We start from the raw sequence: 17,128 nt of genomic DNA on the forward strand, positions 1-17,128 counted from the left end.
GTATATCTAACGACTACTACTTTCCTATTAGAGTTAATAATACCACTTGCCTATTAGATTGTCTGAAGATGAAATGACACCATATAAATAAAAACATCGTCTAACATTACTGCTATTATTGTCATTATCTTTCAAAAAGTCTCTTTTGATGATCAAAGACTAAGAAAATTTCTAACCAGCATGGAACTCACTTAACTAGATCTGGTTTCACACTCTCCCTTCTTTGTTCAAATTGCTTCTCCAGTGCAAATTAATTCTTTTTGGAAACTGTAAATCTTCTACCAGGAACTTTGTGTTTTGTTTCTTTTTCTTTATATGTGGTGGCAGAATAATTTTTGGATGATTTACCAAATTTTTAAGGATAATTTAAGAAAACACAATAACTGACAAAGTTGTTATGCTAATGGACTAAAGAATCAAACAAACTGGCAGAGCAGAAGAATCTCTGGCAACAGTGTGTGTTTCTGGGATGCCATCCTCCAACAGCTTGATGTGAAGTATGCAGGGCAAGGCTAGAGAGTGAAGTCAACTGGATTCTAGCTTGGATCAGATACCAGTTCACTGGGACTTTTTTTTAATTTGCAAACAAAGCATTAGAGTGAATAGTAATAGGACCTTACTACTTTTACATTTACTTTAACCCCTGAAGTCTCAATAGTTTGTAGATACTCAGTGGCAAAGAATCCGGCTGCCAGTGCAGGACCTGCAGGAGACACAGGTTTGATCCCTGGGAGGGGAAGATACCCTGGAGGAGGAAATAGCTACTGATTCCAGTATTACTTTTTTAATTAATTAATTAATTTTAATTGGAGGCTAATTACTTTACAATATTGTAGTGGTTTTTGCCACACATTGACATGAATTAACCACAGGTATACATGTGTGCCCCTATCCCGAACCTCCCTCCCATGTCCCTTCCCATCCCATTCCTCTGAGTTGTCCCAGTGCACCAGCTTTGGGTGCCTGTTTCATGCATTGAACTTGGATTGATCATCTATTTCACATATGATAATATACATGTTTCAATGCTGTTCTCTCAAATCATCACACTCTCACCTTCTCCTACAGAGTCCAAAAATCTGTTCTTCATATCTGTGTGTCTCTTTTGCTGTCTCAAATACAGGGTCATTGTTACCATCTTTCTAAACTCCATATATATGCGTTAATATACTATATTGGTGTTTTTCTTTCTGACTTACCTCACTTTGTATAATAGGTTCCAGTTTCATTTACCTCATTAGAACTGACTCAAATGCATTCTTTAATAGTTGAGTACTATTCAATTATGTATATGTACCACAACTTTCTTATCCATTCATCCAGCAATGGACTTCTAGATTGGTTCCATGTCCTAGCTATTGTAAACAGTACTGTGATGAACATTGGGGTACACATATCTCTTTAAATTCTAGATTTCTCGATGTGTATGCCCAGCAGTGGGGTTGCTGGGTCATACAGGAGTTCTATTTCCAGTTTTTTAAGAAACCTCCACAGTGTTATCCATAGTGGCTGTACTAGATTGCATTCCCACCAACACCATAAAAGAGTTCCCTTTTCTCCACACCCTTTCCAGCATCTATAGACTTTTTGATAGCAGCCATTCTGAGCAGCTTAAGATGGTACCTCATTGTGGTTTTGATTTTCATTTTTCTGATAATGAATGATGCTGAACATCTTTTTATGTGTTTGTTAGCCATCTGTATGTCTCTGGAGAAATGTCTGCTTAATTCTTTGGTCCATTATTGGTTGGGTCATTTATTTTTCTGGTATTGAGCTGCATGAGCTGCTTGTATATTTTTCAGATTAATTCTTTGTTAGTTTGCTTCGTTTGTTTATTTTTGCTTTTATTTCCATTGCTCCAGGAGGTGGGTCATAGAGGATCTTGCTGTAATTTGTTTCAGAGAGTGTTCTATGTTTTCCTCTAGGAGTTTTATAGTTTCTGGTCTTACATTTAAATATTTATTCCATTTTGAGTTTATTTTTGTGTACAGTGTTAGAAAGTGTTCTAGTTTCATTCTTTTACAGGTGGTTGACCAGTTTTCTCAGCACCACTTGTTAAAGAGATTGTCTTTTCTCCATTATGTGTTTTTGCCTTCTTTGTCAAAGATAAGGTGTCCATAGGTGTGTGGATTCATCTCTGGGCTTTCTATTTTGTTCCATTGATTTATATTCCTGTCTCTGTGCCAGTACCATACTGTCTTGATGACTATTGCTTTGTAATATAGTCTGAAGTCTGGTAGGTTGACTATTCAAGGTTTTTTGTATTTCCATACAAATTGTGAAATTATTTGTTCTAGTTCTGTGAAAAATACCATTGGTAGCTTGATAGGGATTGCACTGAGTCTATAGATTGCTTTGGGTATTATACTCATCTTCACTATATTGATTCTTCCAATCCATGAACATGGTATATTTCTCCATCTATTTGTGTCATCTTTGATTTTGTTCATCAGTGTTTTATAGTTTTATTTATATAGGTTCTTTGTTTCTTTGAGTAAATTTATTACTAAGTATTTTATTCTTTTCATTGCAATGGTGAATGGGATTTTCCCCTTAATTTCTCTTTCTGTTTTCTCATTGTTAGTGTAGAGGGATGCAAGGGATTTCTCTGTATTAATTTTATATCCTGACACTTTACTATATTCATTGATTAACTCTAGTAATTTTCTGGTGGAGTATTTAGGGTTTTCTATGTAGAGGATCATGTCATCTGTGAACGGTGAGTTTTACTTCTTCTTTTCCAGTTTGGATTACTTTTCTTTTTCTTCTCTGATTGCTGTGGCTAAAACTTCCAAAACTATGTTGGACAGTAGTGATGAGAGTGAGCACCTTTATCTTGTTCCTGACTTTAGGGGAAATGCTTTCAATTTTTCACCATTGAGAATAATGTTTGCTGTGGGTGTATCATATATGGCTTTTATTATGTTGAGGTATGTTCCTTCTATGCCTGTTTTATGGAGAGGTTTTTTTTTTTTTTTAATCATAAGCGGATGTTGAATTTTGTCAAAGGCTTTCTCTGCATCTATTAAGATAATCATATGGTTTTTATATTTCAATTTGTTAATGTGGTATATCACATTGATTGATTTGTGAATACTGAAGAATCCTTGCATCCCTGGGATAAAACCCACTTGGTCATGATGCATGATTTTTTTAATATGCTGCTGGATTCTGTTTGTTAGAATTTTGTTGAGGATTTTTCATCTATATTTATCAGTGATATTCACCTGTAATTTTCTTTTTTTGTGGCATCTTTGTCTGGTTTTAGTATTAGCATGATGGTGGCCTCATAGAATTACTTTTGCAGTTTACCTTCCTCTGTAATTTTCTGGAAGAGTTTGAGTAGGATGGGTGTTAGCTCTTCTCTAAATTTCTGGTAGAATTCAGCTGTGAAGCCTTATGGTCCTGGGCTTTTGTTTGTTGGAAGATTTTTTATTACAGTTTTGATTTCCACGCTTGTGATGGATCTGTTAAGATTTTCTATTTCCTCCTGGTTCAATTTTGGAAGATTATAGTTTTCTAAGAATTTATCCATTTCTTCCAAGTTGTCCGTTTTATTGGCATATAGTTGCTGATAGTAGTCTCTTATGATCCTTTGTATTTCTGTGTTGTCTGTTGTGATTTCTCCATTTTCATTTCTAATTTTGTTGATTTGATTCTTCTCCCTTTTTTCCTTGATGAGTCTGGCTAATGGTTTGTCTATTTTATTTATCTTCTCAAAGAACCAGCTTGTAGTTTTGTTGATTTTTGCTACAGTCTCCTTTGTTTCTTTTTCATTTATTTCTACTCTGATTTTTATGATTTCTTTTCTTCTACTAACTTTGGGGTTCTTCATTTCTTTTTTTTTCTAGTTTCTTTAGGTGTAAAGTTAGGTTGTTTGTTTGATTTCTCTCTTGTTTCTTGAGGTAAGCTTGTATTGCTATGAACCTTCCTCTTAGCACTGCTTTTACTGAATCCCATAGGTTTTGGGTTGTTGGTTTTTCATTTTCTAGTTTTTTTTGTTTTTTTGTTTTTGTTTTTGTTTTTTTTCTTTCTCTTTTTTTTTTTTTTTTGCCAAGCCAATGCCACCCCACCTTTATTTACTGGTCCTCAGGTTCCAGTCAGACACTTGAATCTGGAGGGCACAGGAAGAAAAAAAATGGCCCTGAAGACCCTCCCAACTCACCACACAGAGCAGGACCCACTGGGTAGCCTCGTCAGCTCAGGCCAGCCCCACGCCCCTTCCTAAGGGCGAGCCAGACCTGGCTGCCTAGAACCCGTGGAGGGGGCACCCAGCAGTGTGCCAGGCCCGGAGAGCTGGTGTCATCCTAAAGCTGACAAGGAAAGAAAGGGCCAGGCTGGACAGTGGGGTGGGGGGTCAGACGGTCCCTGTGCCCCGGGCACAGATGCAGCAGGGGTCGGTGAGGGACCCATGCTGGGTGTGGCTGGGACCACCCTGTCCTGGCTCCTGGCCACTTCAGGACAAAACCAGCCCAGTCTCACAGCACAGGAGATAACAAAGGCCCCTCATCTCCCTCCTGATCCTGGAAGTGCCCAGGGGTTTGGGGTGGGGGCAGGAGAAGGCGACAAGAATCAGGGTCGAGGCCCTGGGGGTAGGCAGGACCAGCAGCTCCAAGGTCCAGCCAGGCCCGGGGTGGGCACGGGCTGGCAGGGCCGAGGCCCTCCTAGGGACGGGGGTAACCTGAGATCCCCCGAGAGGAAAGGAGAGGCTCAGGGAGGAGGGGCAGGCCTTGGCCATCAATCATGCCTGTCCTGGTCCCGGGATTTTCGGCCCACTGGGAGCAAGGCCCCCTCCCCCTCCCAGGAGCTGAGCCCACAGGAGAGGAGGCGGCCAGCGGCAGGCTGCACCCAGATCTCCCGGAGGCCAAGGGAGGGGCACTGGCGCGCCTTAGGACTTCTTGGCGTCCTGCGTGTTCCGGCGCTTCAGGTCGCTCAGGTCGATGGGCTTGAAGGTCTTCAGGCTAGGGTTAGGGACCTTCTCCACGTACTCCTCCACCCGGTCCCGCTCGCTGCCCGACATCTGGCTCCGCAGGTCCCGCTCCACACCCTGCCAGGCTTCATAAATGAAGCGCACATTCTCCTCCTGGGCCGGGGTGAAGATCTCGCTGCTGTTGGGGGGAGAGCGGGGGCTACTGTTCCTCTTGCCGTTGTAGATGACTCTGAAGACGGGGGAACTGGTCATCGCTGGGGCGTCTGGTCCTCACACTCCACTGCTGGATCCCCTCGGCCTCTCGCCCTCTCAGCCGCCGCCGCCGCCGCCGCTGCCAGGGGCCCGGCCGGAAGTCCGGTTTTTCATTTTCATTTGTTTCTATGCATACTTTGATTTCCTTTTTGATTTCTTTCACGATCTGTTTCTTTTTCAGAAGTGTGTTTTTCAGCTTCTATATTTTTGTATTTAATAGCTTTTTTTTTCCCCCTGTAGTTGACATCTAATCTTACCACATTGTGATCAGAAAAGATTCTTGAAAGGATTTTAATTTCTTTGAATTTACCAAGGCTAGATTTATGGCCCAGGATGTGATCTATCCCAGAGAATGTTCTGTGTGCACTTGAGAAAAAGGTGAAATTCATTGTTTTGGGGTGAATGTCCTATAGAGATTAAATAGGTCTAACAGGTCCATTGTATCATTTAAAGCTTGTCTTTCTTTGCTGCTTGTCTGTTTTGTTGATCTATCCAAAGGTGTAAGTGAGGTATTAAAGTCTCCTACTGTTATTGTGTTACTGGTAATTTCCCCTTTCATACTTGTTAGCATTTGCCTTATATACTGAGGTGCTCCTATGTTGGGCACATATATATTTATAATTGTCATATTCTCTTCTTGGATTGATCCTTTGATCATTATGTAGTGTCCTTCATTGTTTCTTTTCAGTCTTTGTTTGAAAGTCTGTTTTATCTGATATGAGTATTGCTACTCCTGCTTTTTTTTTTTTTTTGGTCTCCATTTGCATGAAATATCCTTTTCTAGCCCTTCACTTTCAGTCTGCATGTGTTCCTTGGTTTGAGACTGCTCTCTTGTAGACAGCATATATAGGGGTCTTGTTTTGGTATCCATTCAGCCAATCTTTGTCTTTTGGTTGGGGCATTCAACGCATTTACATTTAATATAATCATTGATAAGTATGGTCCCATTGCCATTTACTTTGTTGTTTTTGGTTCAATTTTATAAGCCTTTTTTGTGTTTCCTGTCTAGGGAAGATCCTTTAGCATTTGTTGAAGAGCTAGTTTCGTGGTGCTGAATTCTCTCAGCTTTTGCTTGTCTGTAAAGCTTTTGATTTCTCCTTCATATTTGAATGAGATCCTTGCTGGGTATAGTAATTGGGTTGTAGGTTTTTCTCTTCCATCACTCTAAGTATGTCCTGCCATTCCCTTCTGGCCTGAAGAGTTTCTAATGAGAGATCAGCTGTTATCATTATAGGGATCCCCTTGTATGTTATTTGTTGCTTTTCCCTTGCTGCTTTTAATATTTGTTCTTTGTGTTTGATCTTTGTTAGTTTGATTAATATGTGTCTTGGGGTGTTTTGCCTTGGGTTTATCCTGTGTGGGACTCTCTGGGTTTCTTGGACTTGGGTGGCTATTTCCTTGCCCATTTTAGGGAAGTTTTCAACTATTATCTCCTCAAGTATTTTCTCATGCCCTTTCTTTTTGTCTTATTCTTCTGGGACACTGAAGATTCGAATGTTTGGGTGTTTAACATTGTCCCAGAGGTCTCTGAGATTGCCCTCATTTCTTTTCATTCTTTTTTCTTCTCTGTTTCATTTATTTTCACCATTCTATCTTCCACCTCACTTATCCTCTCTTCTACCTCAGTTATTCTACTGTTGATTCCTTCCAGAGTGCTTTTGATCTCAGTTATTGCATTACTCATTATTGATTGACTCTTCTTTATTTCTTCCAGGTTCTTTATTTCTTCCAGGTCCTTGTTAAACATTTCTTGCATCTTCTCAATCCTAGAGGCTTGTCAAGGTTTCCTGGTTGGGGGAGTTTGCCGTCTGTGTTCTGATTGGTGGAGCTGGATCTCTTCTCTCTGGAGTGCAATGAAGTGTCCAATAGTGAGTTTTGAGGTGTCTATGGGTTTGGCATGGCTTTGGGCAGCCTGTCTTTTAATGCTCAGGGGTCTGTTCCTGCTTTGCTGGAGAATTAGTGTGGTATGTCTTGCACTGGAAATTGTTGCCTCCTGGATAGAGCTTGGTTTTAGTGTGGGTATGGAGTCTTTTGGGTGAGCTCTTTTCTATTAATGTCCCCTGGAATCAGGAGTTCTCTGATGTTCTCAAGTTCTGGAGTTAAGCCTCATGCTTCTGGCTTTTAGTCCTTCTCTTATAGTAGACTCAAGACTTCTCTATCCATACAGCACAGATGATAAAACATCTAGGTTAATGGTGAAACAATTCTCCACAATGAGGGACACCCAGAGAGATTCATAGAGTTACATAGAGTAGAGAAGAGGGAGGAGGGAGATAGAGGTGGCCAGGAGAAGAGGGGGCGTCAAAAGGGGAAGGAGCAATCTAGCCAGTAATCAGTTCCCTAAGTGTTCTCCACAGCCCAGAACACCCAGAGAGATTCACAGAGTTAAGTAGAGAAGAGAAGGTGAGGAATGAGATAGAGGTGACCTGGGGGAGAAAAGAGAGAGTCAAAAGGGAAGAGAGCAATCAAGACAGTAATCACATCCCTAAGCGAAAATGGATACTGAAGATTAGAGTCTTGAAGGTATAAAATTGATAACAAGTACCAAAAAGAAAAGATTAAAAATCTAGACTAAAGGTTAGACTCTCAAAAATACAATATAAAAAAATATAAAACAAAATCAGTAACAAAACTTTAAAAATATATATATATATGAAATTTGCTTTAAAAATAGGGTCTTTTTTGCAAGGTAATAGTTGTTTATAAAAACGAAAATTAAAAGAGTAATAAAGAACTTAAATTTTTAAAAAGTTAAAAAGAGATAATAGTAAAAATATATCTAGGAATTTCTCTGGAGCTGTTGTGAGTAGTGTGGGATCAGTTCAGTTTCAGATAGTTCCCTGTTCCAGCTTGTATTTATTCTCAAAATCTATAGGCCCCCTCCAATGCACAGTCAATGTTAAGTTAACCACAGGGTTTTAATCTGTTGCACCTGTTACTTCCAGAGCGGTTCCCTCGTCTATGTTTATTTTGGCTTCCTCTGTTTGCAAGCCTTTTCAGTGTCTAAATTCCACCCTGACACAAGGGGGCAAAGGTGGTCACTTATTTAGGCCCACTAGTTCAGTTGTGTGATGGGGAGGGAGGGACACTGCAAACATCATAGGTGTGTGTGGGGAGTGTTTGCATTGTATGGACTACACTGGGTTTGTCATAGCTCAAGGCGGCATGTGCTTCCCGGGTCTACACTGCTCAGGCTCCAGGGTGCTCTGCAAGGGCACTATCCCAAGTGGACTCTGTGTTTCATGCACTTCCCAGGTCTAAGCCGCTCAGGTTCTCAGGTACTCCGCGAGGGCACAGACCGGGTTCGGCTTGCATTTTGTGCTCTTCCCAGGTCCGAGTAGCTCAGGCAACCAGCTGCTTGGTGAGTTCACCCTCCCGTGTGGGCCGTGCATCTTAATCACCTCCCCTGTCCCGGCTGCTCGGTTTCCTGGGTGCACCATGAGATCACCGTCTCAGGTGTGCCGTGTATCTCCTCTGAGGAGCTGATCTCAGGCTGCAACCCTCCTGGCAGATGTCAACTATCCAGGATCCCAGGTGGTTAGCAACTGGAACCTGCTCACAGTTTGGTGGAGAATGCTGTCTCTGGGGCTGAGATTGCGGCAGCCCCTTGCCTTCTGGCTCTGGCTGTCCCCACTTGCCTCTCTGCCTCTGGCAGGGGAGGGGCCTTTATGCAGCTGGCCAGCTCTCCATTGGTGTTCGCTCAATCCTTTGTTCTGTGAGTGTGCCAGGCTGCGTGTTAGAGCCTTTTGCAGAAAAGTTCTCTCTCTCTCTCTCTCTTTTTCTTTTTTTGTCTCTCTGGTGATCCCTCAGTTTGGGTTGCTATCTCAATTTAGCTCCCTCAGATTGTCTTCAGGGCATTCAGGCCCGGTCCTTACCCTAAGGACCGATGATGCAGCCTGTGCCCCCCTGCCCAGCCCTGCTCCCTGGTGCTGGACTCGAGCGTCTGGGCTACTTCTCTGCTGGCAGTTGTGGCTAGGTGTGTATTCTGTGGGTTTTTTTTTTTGTTTGTTTTTTCTCTCCTGGTTATGTTGCCCTCTGAGATTCCAAAACTCCCCACAGACCTGCCTGTGAGAGGGTTTCCTACTGCGTGGAAACTTCTCCTTCACGACTCCCTCCCCAGGATGGGTCTCCGTTCCTAACTCTTTTGTCTTTCTTTTTTGTCTTTCATATTTTGTCCTACCTCCTTTTGAAGATAACGGGCTGCCTTTCTGGGTGCCTGGTGTCTTGGCAGCATCAGAAGTTGTTTTGTGGAAGTCGCTCAACATTCAAATAATCTTTTGATGAATTTGTGGGGGAGAAAGTGGTCTCCCCATCCTATTCCTCTGTCATCTTGGGACCATCCCCTCCAATTCCAGTATTATTGCCTGAGAAATCTCAAGGACAGAGGAGGCTGGTGGACTACAGTCCATAGCGTCTCAAAGAATCAGACATGACTTAGTAACTGAGTATACTTACACACACACACACACAGGGATAAAAGGGCTCTGACTGTTCTTGTTGATCAATGTAGTTCAGCTAAAGGCAGAGCTATTTGATTGGGAATTAAAACTTTTGCAGTTGTTTTTTGACAGGGCTTTACTTTTGACTCTGAGAATTTACTTTTCAAAACTGCTTGAAAAGTCATAGTGCTCTACTTAATAATATCCTCATGGTAAGAAAAAACTGATGTGGATTTCAAGGAAGTCCTGTGTAGTTCTAGAAAGAAACTTTAAGTTCTGGCAGAATCTGGTTCAATAAGTATGAACTCAGTCAGTTCAGTTGCTCAGTCATGTCCAACTCTTTGTGGTCCAACGGACCATAGCATGCCAGGCTTCCGTGCCCATCACCAACTCCCAGAACTTGCTCAAACTCATGTACATCGAGTCAGTGATGCCATCCAACCATCTCATCCTCTGTCATCTCCTTCTCCCCTCAATCTTTCCCAGCATCATCAGGGTCTTTTCTAATCTGTCAGTTCTTCGCTTCAGGTGGCCAAAGTATTGGAGTTTCAGCTTCAACATCAGTCCTTCCAATGAAGACCCAGGACCGATTTCCTTTAGGATTGACTGGTTTGATCTCCTTGCAGTCCAAGGGACTCTCAAGAGTCTTCTCCAACACCACAGTTCAAAAGCATCAAATTTTTAGCTCAGCCCTCTTTATGGTCCAACTGTCACATCCATACATGACCACTGGAAAAACCATGGCTTTGACTAGATGGACCTTTGTTGGCAAAGTAATGTCTCTGCTTTTAATATGCTGTCTAGGTTTGTCATAGCTTTTCTTCCAAGGAGCAAACATCTTTTAATTTCATGGCTGCAGTCACCATCTACAGTGATTTTGGATGAATTAGTGAAAATAAAATAGGTATTTTCAGCTTTACATCTCTTGAAATGGGAAAACTGTATTAATGGTGTTTGTCTACCATAAATTATTTCAAATCTTTGAGAGCAAAATTCATCTATGCAAATATATCTAAAATTAGTGATTACTTAAAAATGCAATTGCAGATATGCAAGAGTTAAATTCAGCAAAAGAACTTCTATTTCTTTTTGATATTATACAAGGGACATTGGTGGATATTCGTCATCTTAATACCCCAAATCTTAAGTTACACAAATACATTAGAAACATTTAAAAATAAAATCTAAAAGAAATTTCTGTGAAATGAACATTTCTGTATTTTACAGTTTTAAATCCCTTCACAGTTTATATTTAAACTTTAATTTGATATCTTTTATCTTATTTGATTCGACCCCCCCAAAACTAAAACTTGGTTAGTTAATGATACAGTTTTTTGGGGGATAAAATTATGAGCTGAACTGTAGTTTTCCAAAATTTTTTAAAATAAACTACATCAGTGTTTTAATCCATGATATTGAATAGGTGATGATTATGTGTAATGTAGCATCTTGGTCATTCAATGGGGCTCCCCAGTGGTGCTAGTGGTAAAGAACCTGCCTGTAATTGCCAGAGATTTAAGAGTCACAGGTTTGATCCCTGGGTTAGGAAGATCCCCTGCAGGAGGGCACGGCAACCTACTCCAATATTCTTGCCTGGAGAATCCTATGGACAGAGGAGCCTGGAGGCTACAGTCCATGGGGTCGCAAAGAGTCGGATATGACTGAAGCAACCTTGCATGCTTGGTCATTTAATATGCAACATTAAATTTCCAGGGCTTTTCTGGTGGCTCAAATGGAAAAGAATCTGTGCAATGTGGGAGACTCTGATTCTATCCCTGGGTTGGGAAGAGTCCCTGGAGGAGGGCATGGCAACCCACTCCAGTTTTCTTGCCTGGAGAATCCCCATGGACAGAGGAACCTGGTGGGCTACTGTCCATGGGGTTGCAAAAGTCGGACACGACTGAGCAATTAAGCACAGCACAGCAAATTCCCAGAACCTTTACTTAAAGTTAGATCATCTAATATACTATTATTTCACTTTTTGCATAGCTTACAAGAAAAGACAATGACATCTTTACTTGCCTAATTTAGATAAACATTTCAAATTTCAGAGGTACATATTGACTACAAAAATATATGAGAACAAAAATATGAAATAAAGATAGATCTTCTGAGTTATGCTTATGTATTCAATTTCAAATCCTTGCTTTTTGGGAAAATGTGTGCCCTGTTATAAACAAGAATTAATTGGATATTATGGTGAATAATTAAAGAGTACAATAAATTATACTCTTCCAAACCTTTCATCCGCTTACTAGTTACAATATCTAGGAAACTATGCTTGAAGTGTGGCTTAGAATATAGGAATAAATCACCATGTAAATGTACCCTGCCTGTAAGTAATATTTGTTAGTGTCTAAACATATTCTACATGTAAAAAAATCTGATGCTCTTAAATTCTAAAAAGGATATCTGGAAAAAGATAACTTTCAGTGCTTAAAATTATTTTATTCTCTCCAAGATATTTCTAAAATTTTTCTCAGTTACCATATAAAAAGAAAAGTAAATCCAGTGATTTAGTTTATTAGTATTGTTCTTTCTGTTCTACTGATTTCTAATTTCCTTCAGCCTTATTGTTCAGGAAAAAAGTAAGGCATGGAGTAAGGAAAGGCTCCCAAAGAAGCTTAGATAGTGAGTTTCCCCACCAAATAGCAAACCTTCAAACATTAAAATAATCATATTTGTGTCAAGTTGCTTCAGTCGTGTCTGACTGTTTGTGACCCTAGGAACTATAGCCCACCAGGTTCCTCTGTCCTTCAGATTCTCCAGGCAAGAATATTGGAGTGGGTTCCCATGCCCTCCTCCAGGGGATCTTCCCAACCCAGGGATCGAACCCGAATCTCTTAAGTCTCCTGCATTGGCAGGCAGATTCTTTACCACTAGTGCCACTTGGGAAGCTCGCAATAATGATAACAATAGCAATAACCCATTAACCATCATTCAGTGAAGTTTGTGGAAAATAACCAACTGGAAAAGGTGCCTTAGGTTGGCTTCCTCACTAATACTAAAAAACGTAGTAAAACTTCATGAATATAAGCACTTATTTTTTGCTCAGTATCTCCCTGAAATGAATTACATATACCTACATACCTACATACATATATGTTTACAAGCAAATACTTCAAAAACTGAGACATAGAAAATTAAAGAATAAAACTTTTAATGCAAAATGTGTGGCCATTGGCCATAATATCAAAATATAATACTGGTATTGCTGTCCAATATTTAAAATATTTCATTCTATTGCATTTCACAATAAGAAAAATTCTTGGCTCTGTGTGTGTGCACGCGAGTTTGTGTGTGTGGGTGCGGGCACTCACACACTCAGTTGTGTCCAACTCTGTGACTCTATGGACTGTAACCCTCCAGGCTTCTCTGTCCATGGATTTTTTCCAGGCAAGAATGCTGGAGAGGGTTGCCATTGCCTTCTCCAGGTAATCTTCCCTACCCAGGCATTGAACCTGTCTGTCATGTCTCCTGCATTGGCAGGTGAGTTCTTTACCACCTGGTGAGTTGAGCCAGCAGGGAAAAGGAAAATCAAATGCAAGCACCCATCTCCTTCCAAGAGGTTTTTTGACAAAAGGAAAGAGAAGTGTTTCTGATAAATGACCCTCATGCTCTACAAGCTTTAAATGGAGAAGAGCAAATAGAAACAGAGTTTTACCTCAATGCTATACATAATCCCCCTAAGTCAAGACCTACAGTTTAATTTCAAATCTTTGCCTTTTTAGAATTCTTAAGCTATAACATGGTAACATGGTAATATGGTACAGTAAATTGTTGTTTAGGTATTATGGGGAGTGAACATGCAATAAATTATATACTGTTCCTTTTGGCGTTCCCAACCTCTAGGTAATTAAGATATAAAGAAATACATGTCTTGGGCATGATCATTGGAAATCAAGCTCTTAGTTCTTTTTTAAAAACTGGTAGTTAATTATGTCTAATTGCCTCAGTGGGGTAAGGGCCTATTTACCATGATCTTTTTAATGATATCATCTCTTAAAAATATAACACTGCTTGTTTTGGGAATTTGTACCAGGCTTAATAATACAATACAAGGATTAATCAGATAAACTCTTTAAGATATTCAAAATCATTATGAATAAGATAAAATTCATTTGAATTGCAAAATGTTCTCTTTTAATTCTGATTGAACAAGGGTCATATATTAATTATTGCTCACTTAATTTCATTTAGCTAGCTTATTTCATGCTTTAGTTACATTATAGCCCATTCTGCTTGTATTTATATATGACCCCTTTGTGTATATTTAGTGCAGGAATAGGATAGTGGCTCTGCTTTTAAATTTATTTTACCTTGGTGACTGGTCTAGCAACTGATGGTTAGCAAATAACTCTTCTTCTCTGGCCATAGATTGGATGTTGAATAGACAAACCTGACTTTGGGCTAATGTTACTGGGAGATTTGAATGTAGATTTCCAAAGAATAGCAAGGAGAGACAAGAAAGCCTTCCTCAGTGATTGGTGCAAAGAAATAGAGGAAAACAATAGAATGGGAAAGACTAGAGATCTCTTCAAGAAAATTAGAGATACCAGGGGAACATTTCATGCAAAGATGGGCTGAATAAATGACAGAAATGGAAGGGACCTAACAGAAGCAGAAGATAAGAAGAGGTGTCAAAAATACACAGAAGAACTATACAGAAAAGATCTTCATGACCCAGATAATCACGATGGTATGATCACTCACCTAAAACCAGACATCCTGGAATGTGAAGTTAAGTGGGTCTTAGGAAGCATCACTACAAACAAAGCTAGTGGAGGTGATGGAATTCCAGTTGAGCGATTTCAAATCCTAAAAGATGATGCTATGAAAGCACCGCATTCAACATGCCAGCAAATTTGGAAAACTCAGCAGTGGCCACAGGACTGGAAAAGGTCAGTTTTCACTCCAATCCCAAAGAAAGGCAATGCCAAAGAATGCTCAAACTACCGCACAATTGCACTCATCTCACACGCTAGTAAAGTAATGCTCAAAATTCTCCAAGCCAGGCTTCAACAGTATGTGAACTGTGAACTTCCAGATGTTCAAGCTGGATTTAGAAAAGGCAAAGGAACCAGAGATCAAATTGCCAACATCCACTAGATCATCAAGAAAGCAAGAGAGTTCCAGAAAAACATCTATTTCTGCTTTATTGACTATGCCAAACCTTTGACTGTGTGGATCACAACAAACTATGGAAAATTCTTAAAGTGATGGGAATACCAGATCACCTGACCTGTCTCTTGAGAAATCTGTATGCAGGTCAGGAAGCAACACTTAGAACTGGACATGGAACAACAGACTGGTTCCAAATAGGAAAAGAAGAACGTCAAGGCTGTATATTGTACCCTGCTTATTTAACTTATATGCAGAGTACATCATGAGAAACACTGGGCTGGATGAAGCACAAACTGGAATCAAGATTGCTGGGAGATATCTCAATAACCTCATATATGCAGATGACATCACCCTTATGGCAGAAAGTGAAGAACTAGAGAGCCTTTTGATGATAGTGAAAGAGAAGAGTGAAAAAGTTGGCTTAAAGCTCAACATTCAGAAAACTAAGATCATGGCATCTGGTCCCATCAATTCATGGCAAATAGATGTGGACACAATGAAAACAGTGACAGACTTTATTTTCTTGGGCTCCAAAATCACTGAAGATGGTGACGCAGCCATGAAATTAAAAGACACTTACTCCTTGGAAGAAAAGTTATGACCAAGCTAGACAGCATATTTAAAAGCAGAGACATTATTTTGCCAACAAAGGTCCGTCTAGTCAAAGCTATGGTTTTTCCAGTAGTCATGTATGGATGTGACATTTGGACCATAAATAAAGCTGAATGCCGAAGAATTGATGGTTTTGAACTGTGGTGCTGGAGAAGACTCTTAAGAGCCCCTTGGACTGCAAGGAGATCCAACCACTCAATCCAAAAGGAAATCAGTCCTGAATATTCATTGAAAGACTTATGCTGAAGATGAAACTCCAATACTTTGGCTACCTGATGTGAAGAACTGATTCATTTGAAAAGACCCTAATGCTGGGAAAGATTGAAGGTGGGAGGAGAAGGGGACGACAGACGATGAGATGGTTGGATGGCATCACTGACTCAATGGACATGAGTTTGAGTAAACCCCGGGAGTTGGTGATGGACAGGGAGGCCTGGCAGTGCTTCAGTCCATGGGGTCACAAAGACACGACTGAGTGACTGAACTGAACTGAACTACTGGGAGATGGCACTTGCTCAGATCTTTGAAACAAAACCAGCATCTCTCCTGTTTTTTTGTCTCTTCTCTTTCCTCTTTCCCCCTCCCCCTTACTGAAGGTGATACATGTAAAAACACACGTTCCTGGGCTTGCCTGGGGGCTCAGTGGTAAAGAATCTGCATGCCAATTCAGGAGACTCAGGCTTGATCCCTGATTCAGGAAGATCTCATATGCCATGGAGCAACTACACCCATTCACCATAACCTGCTCTAGAGCCCAGGAGCCACAACTACTAAAGCCCACATGCCCTAGAGCCTGTGCTCCATAACGAGAGGGACATCATTGTGCACTACAACTGGAGGATAGTCCCCGCTGTCTGCAACTGGAGAAAAGCCTGCACAGCAACTAAGACCCAACACAAGCAAAAGTGAATAAATAAATAATTTTTTTAAAGACACATTTCCCAGTGCCTGGGAGTCACCATAGTATTATATGAAGGGAAGTAACATTTATACTTAGGAAGAAAGTTATGATATTGTTAAGAACAAAAGACATATAAAACAAATGATTAATACCATGCTATGAAGAAATAAAAGAAGAAAAATATAAGCGTGGCTGTTATTATTTATGTAAAGATTTACTTAGATGAGGGCTTCCCTGGTGGCTCAGACAGTAAAGAATGTGCCTGCAGTGCATGAGACCTCCATTTGATACCTAGGTTGGGAAGATCCTCTGGAGAAGGAAATGGCAACCCACTCCAGGATTCTTGCCTGGAGAATTTCCTGGTCAGAGGAGCCTGTGGGGCTACAGTCCACAGAGTCGCAAAGAGTTTGACATGACTGAGTGACCAACAGTTTCACTTTCTTTACTTAGATGAAGACTTGAATTGTTTCCTTAAAAATACATTTAATTTGAATAATGGATAAAAAGGAAGCTAAAGCAATTGTAGGAAAGTGAAAGATGAAAATGGGATGCAGACTACAGGACTGAAAGGGGATGGTGAGGAAACTAGCTTGATTCAAGCTACAGCTTTTTGTTGCAAAGTTTAGATTGCCAGGAAAAGAGTGCTTTCTGAATTCCTAACTTTATACTTGGTGAACATTAACTCAACCGCTAGTGCCCCTGTTGTTGGCAATTTGTGCTGAGGAAGTGGAGAATACATCAGTGATGCTTCTGTTTCACTTCATTGGAGAAACTGTCCCTCTTTCAACAGAATCTTGGTAGGACTGTAATCATTAAAACTTGCCCACAGCCGTAGCAATGAGCTTATCACTGAGGTTGAACCAATTATTG

General features: G+C 40.5%; 1 protein-coding gene across 1 annotated transcript; it reads right to left on the reverse strand.

Moving 5' to 3' along the window:
- Window positions 1-4,311: 4,311 nt before the first annotated feature.
- Window positions 4,312-5,274, reverse strand: LOC133253743 (mapk-regulated corepressor-interacting protein 1-like). Its single transcript, XM_061427345.1, has one exon. It carries the CDS (start codon window positions 5,180-5,182, stop codon window positions 4,889-4,891), a length of 294 nt encoding a protein of 97 aa, XP_061283329.1. The 5' UTR covers window positions 5,183-5,274; the 3' UTR covers window positions 4,312-4,888.
- Between the last annotated feature and the right edge of the window lie 11,854 nt (window positions 5,275-17,128).

This window comes from Bos javanicus, chromosome 9, assembly GCF_032452875.1.
Source record: "Bos javanicus breed banteng chromosome 9, ARS-OSU_banteng_1.0, whole genome shotgun sequence".
Taxonomy (NCBI): Eukaryota; Metazoa; Chordata; class Mammalia; order Artiodactyla; family Bovidae; genus Bos; species Bos javanicus.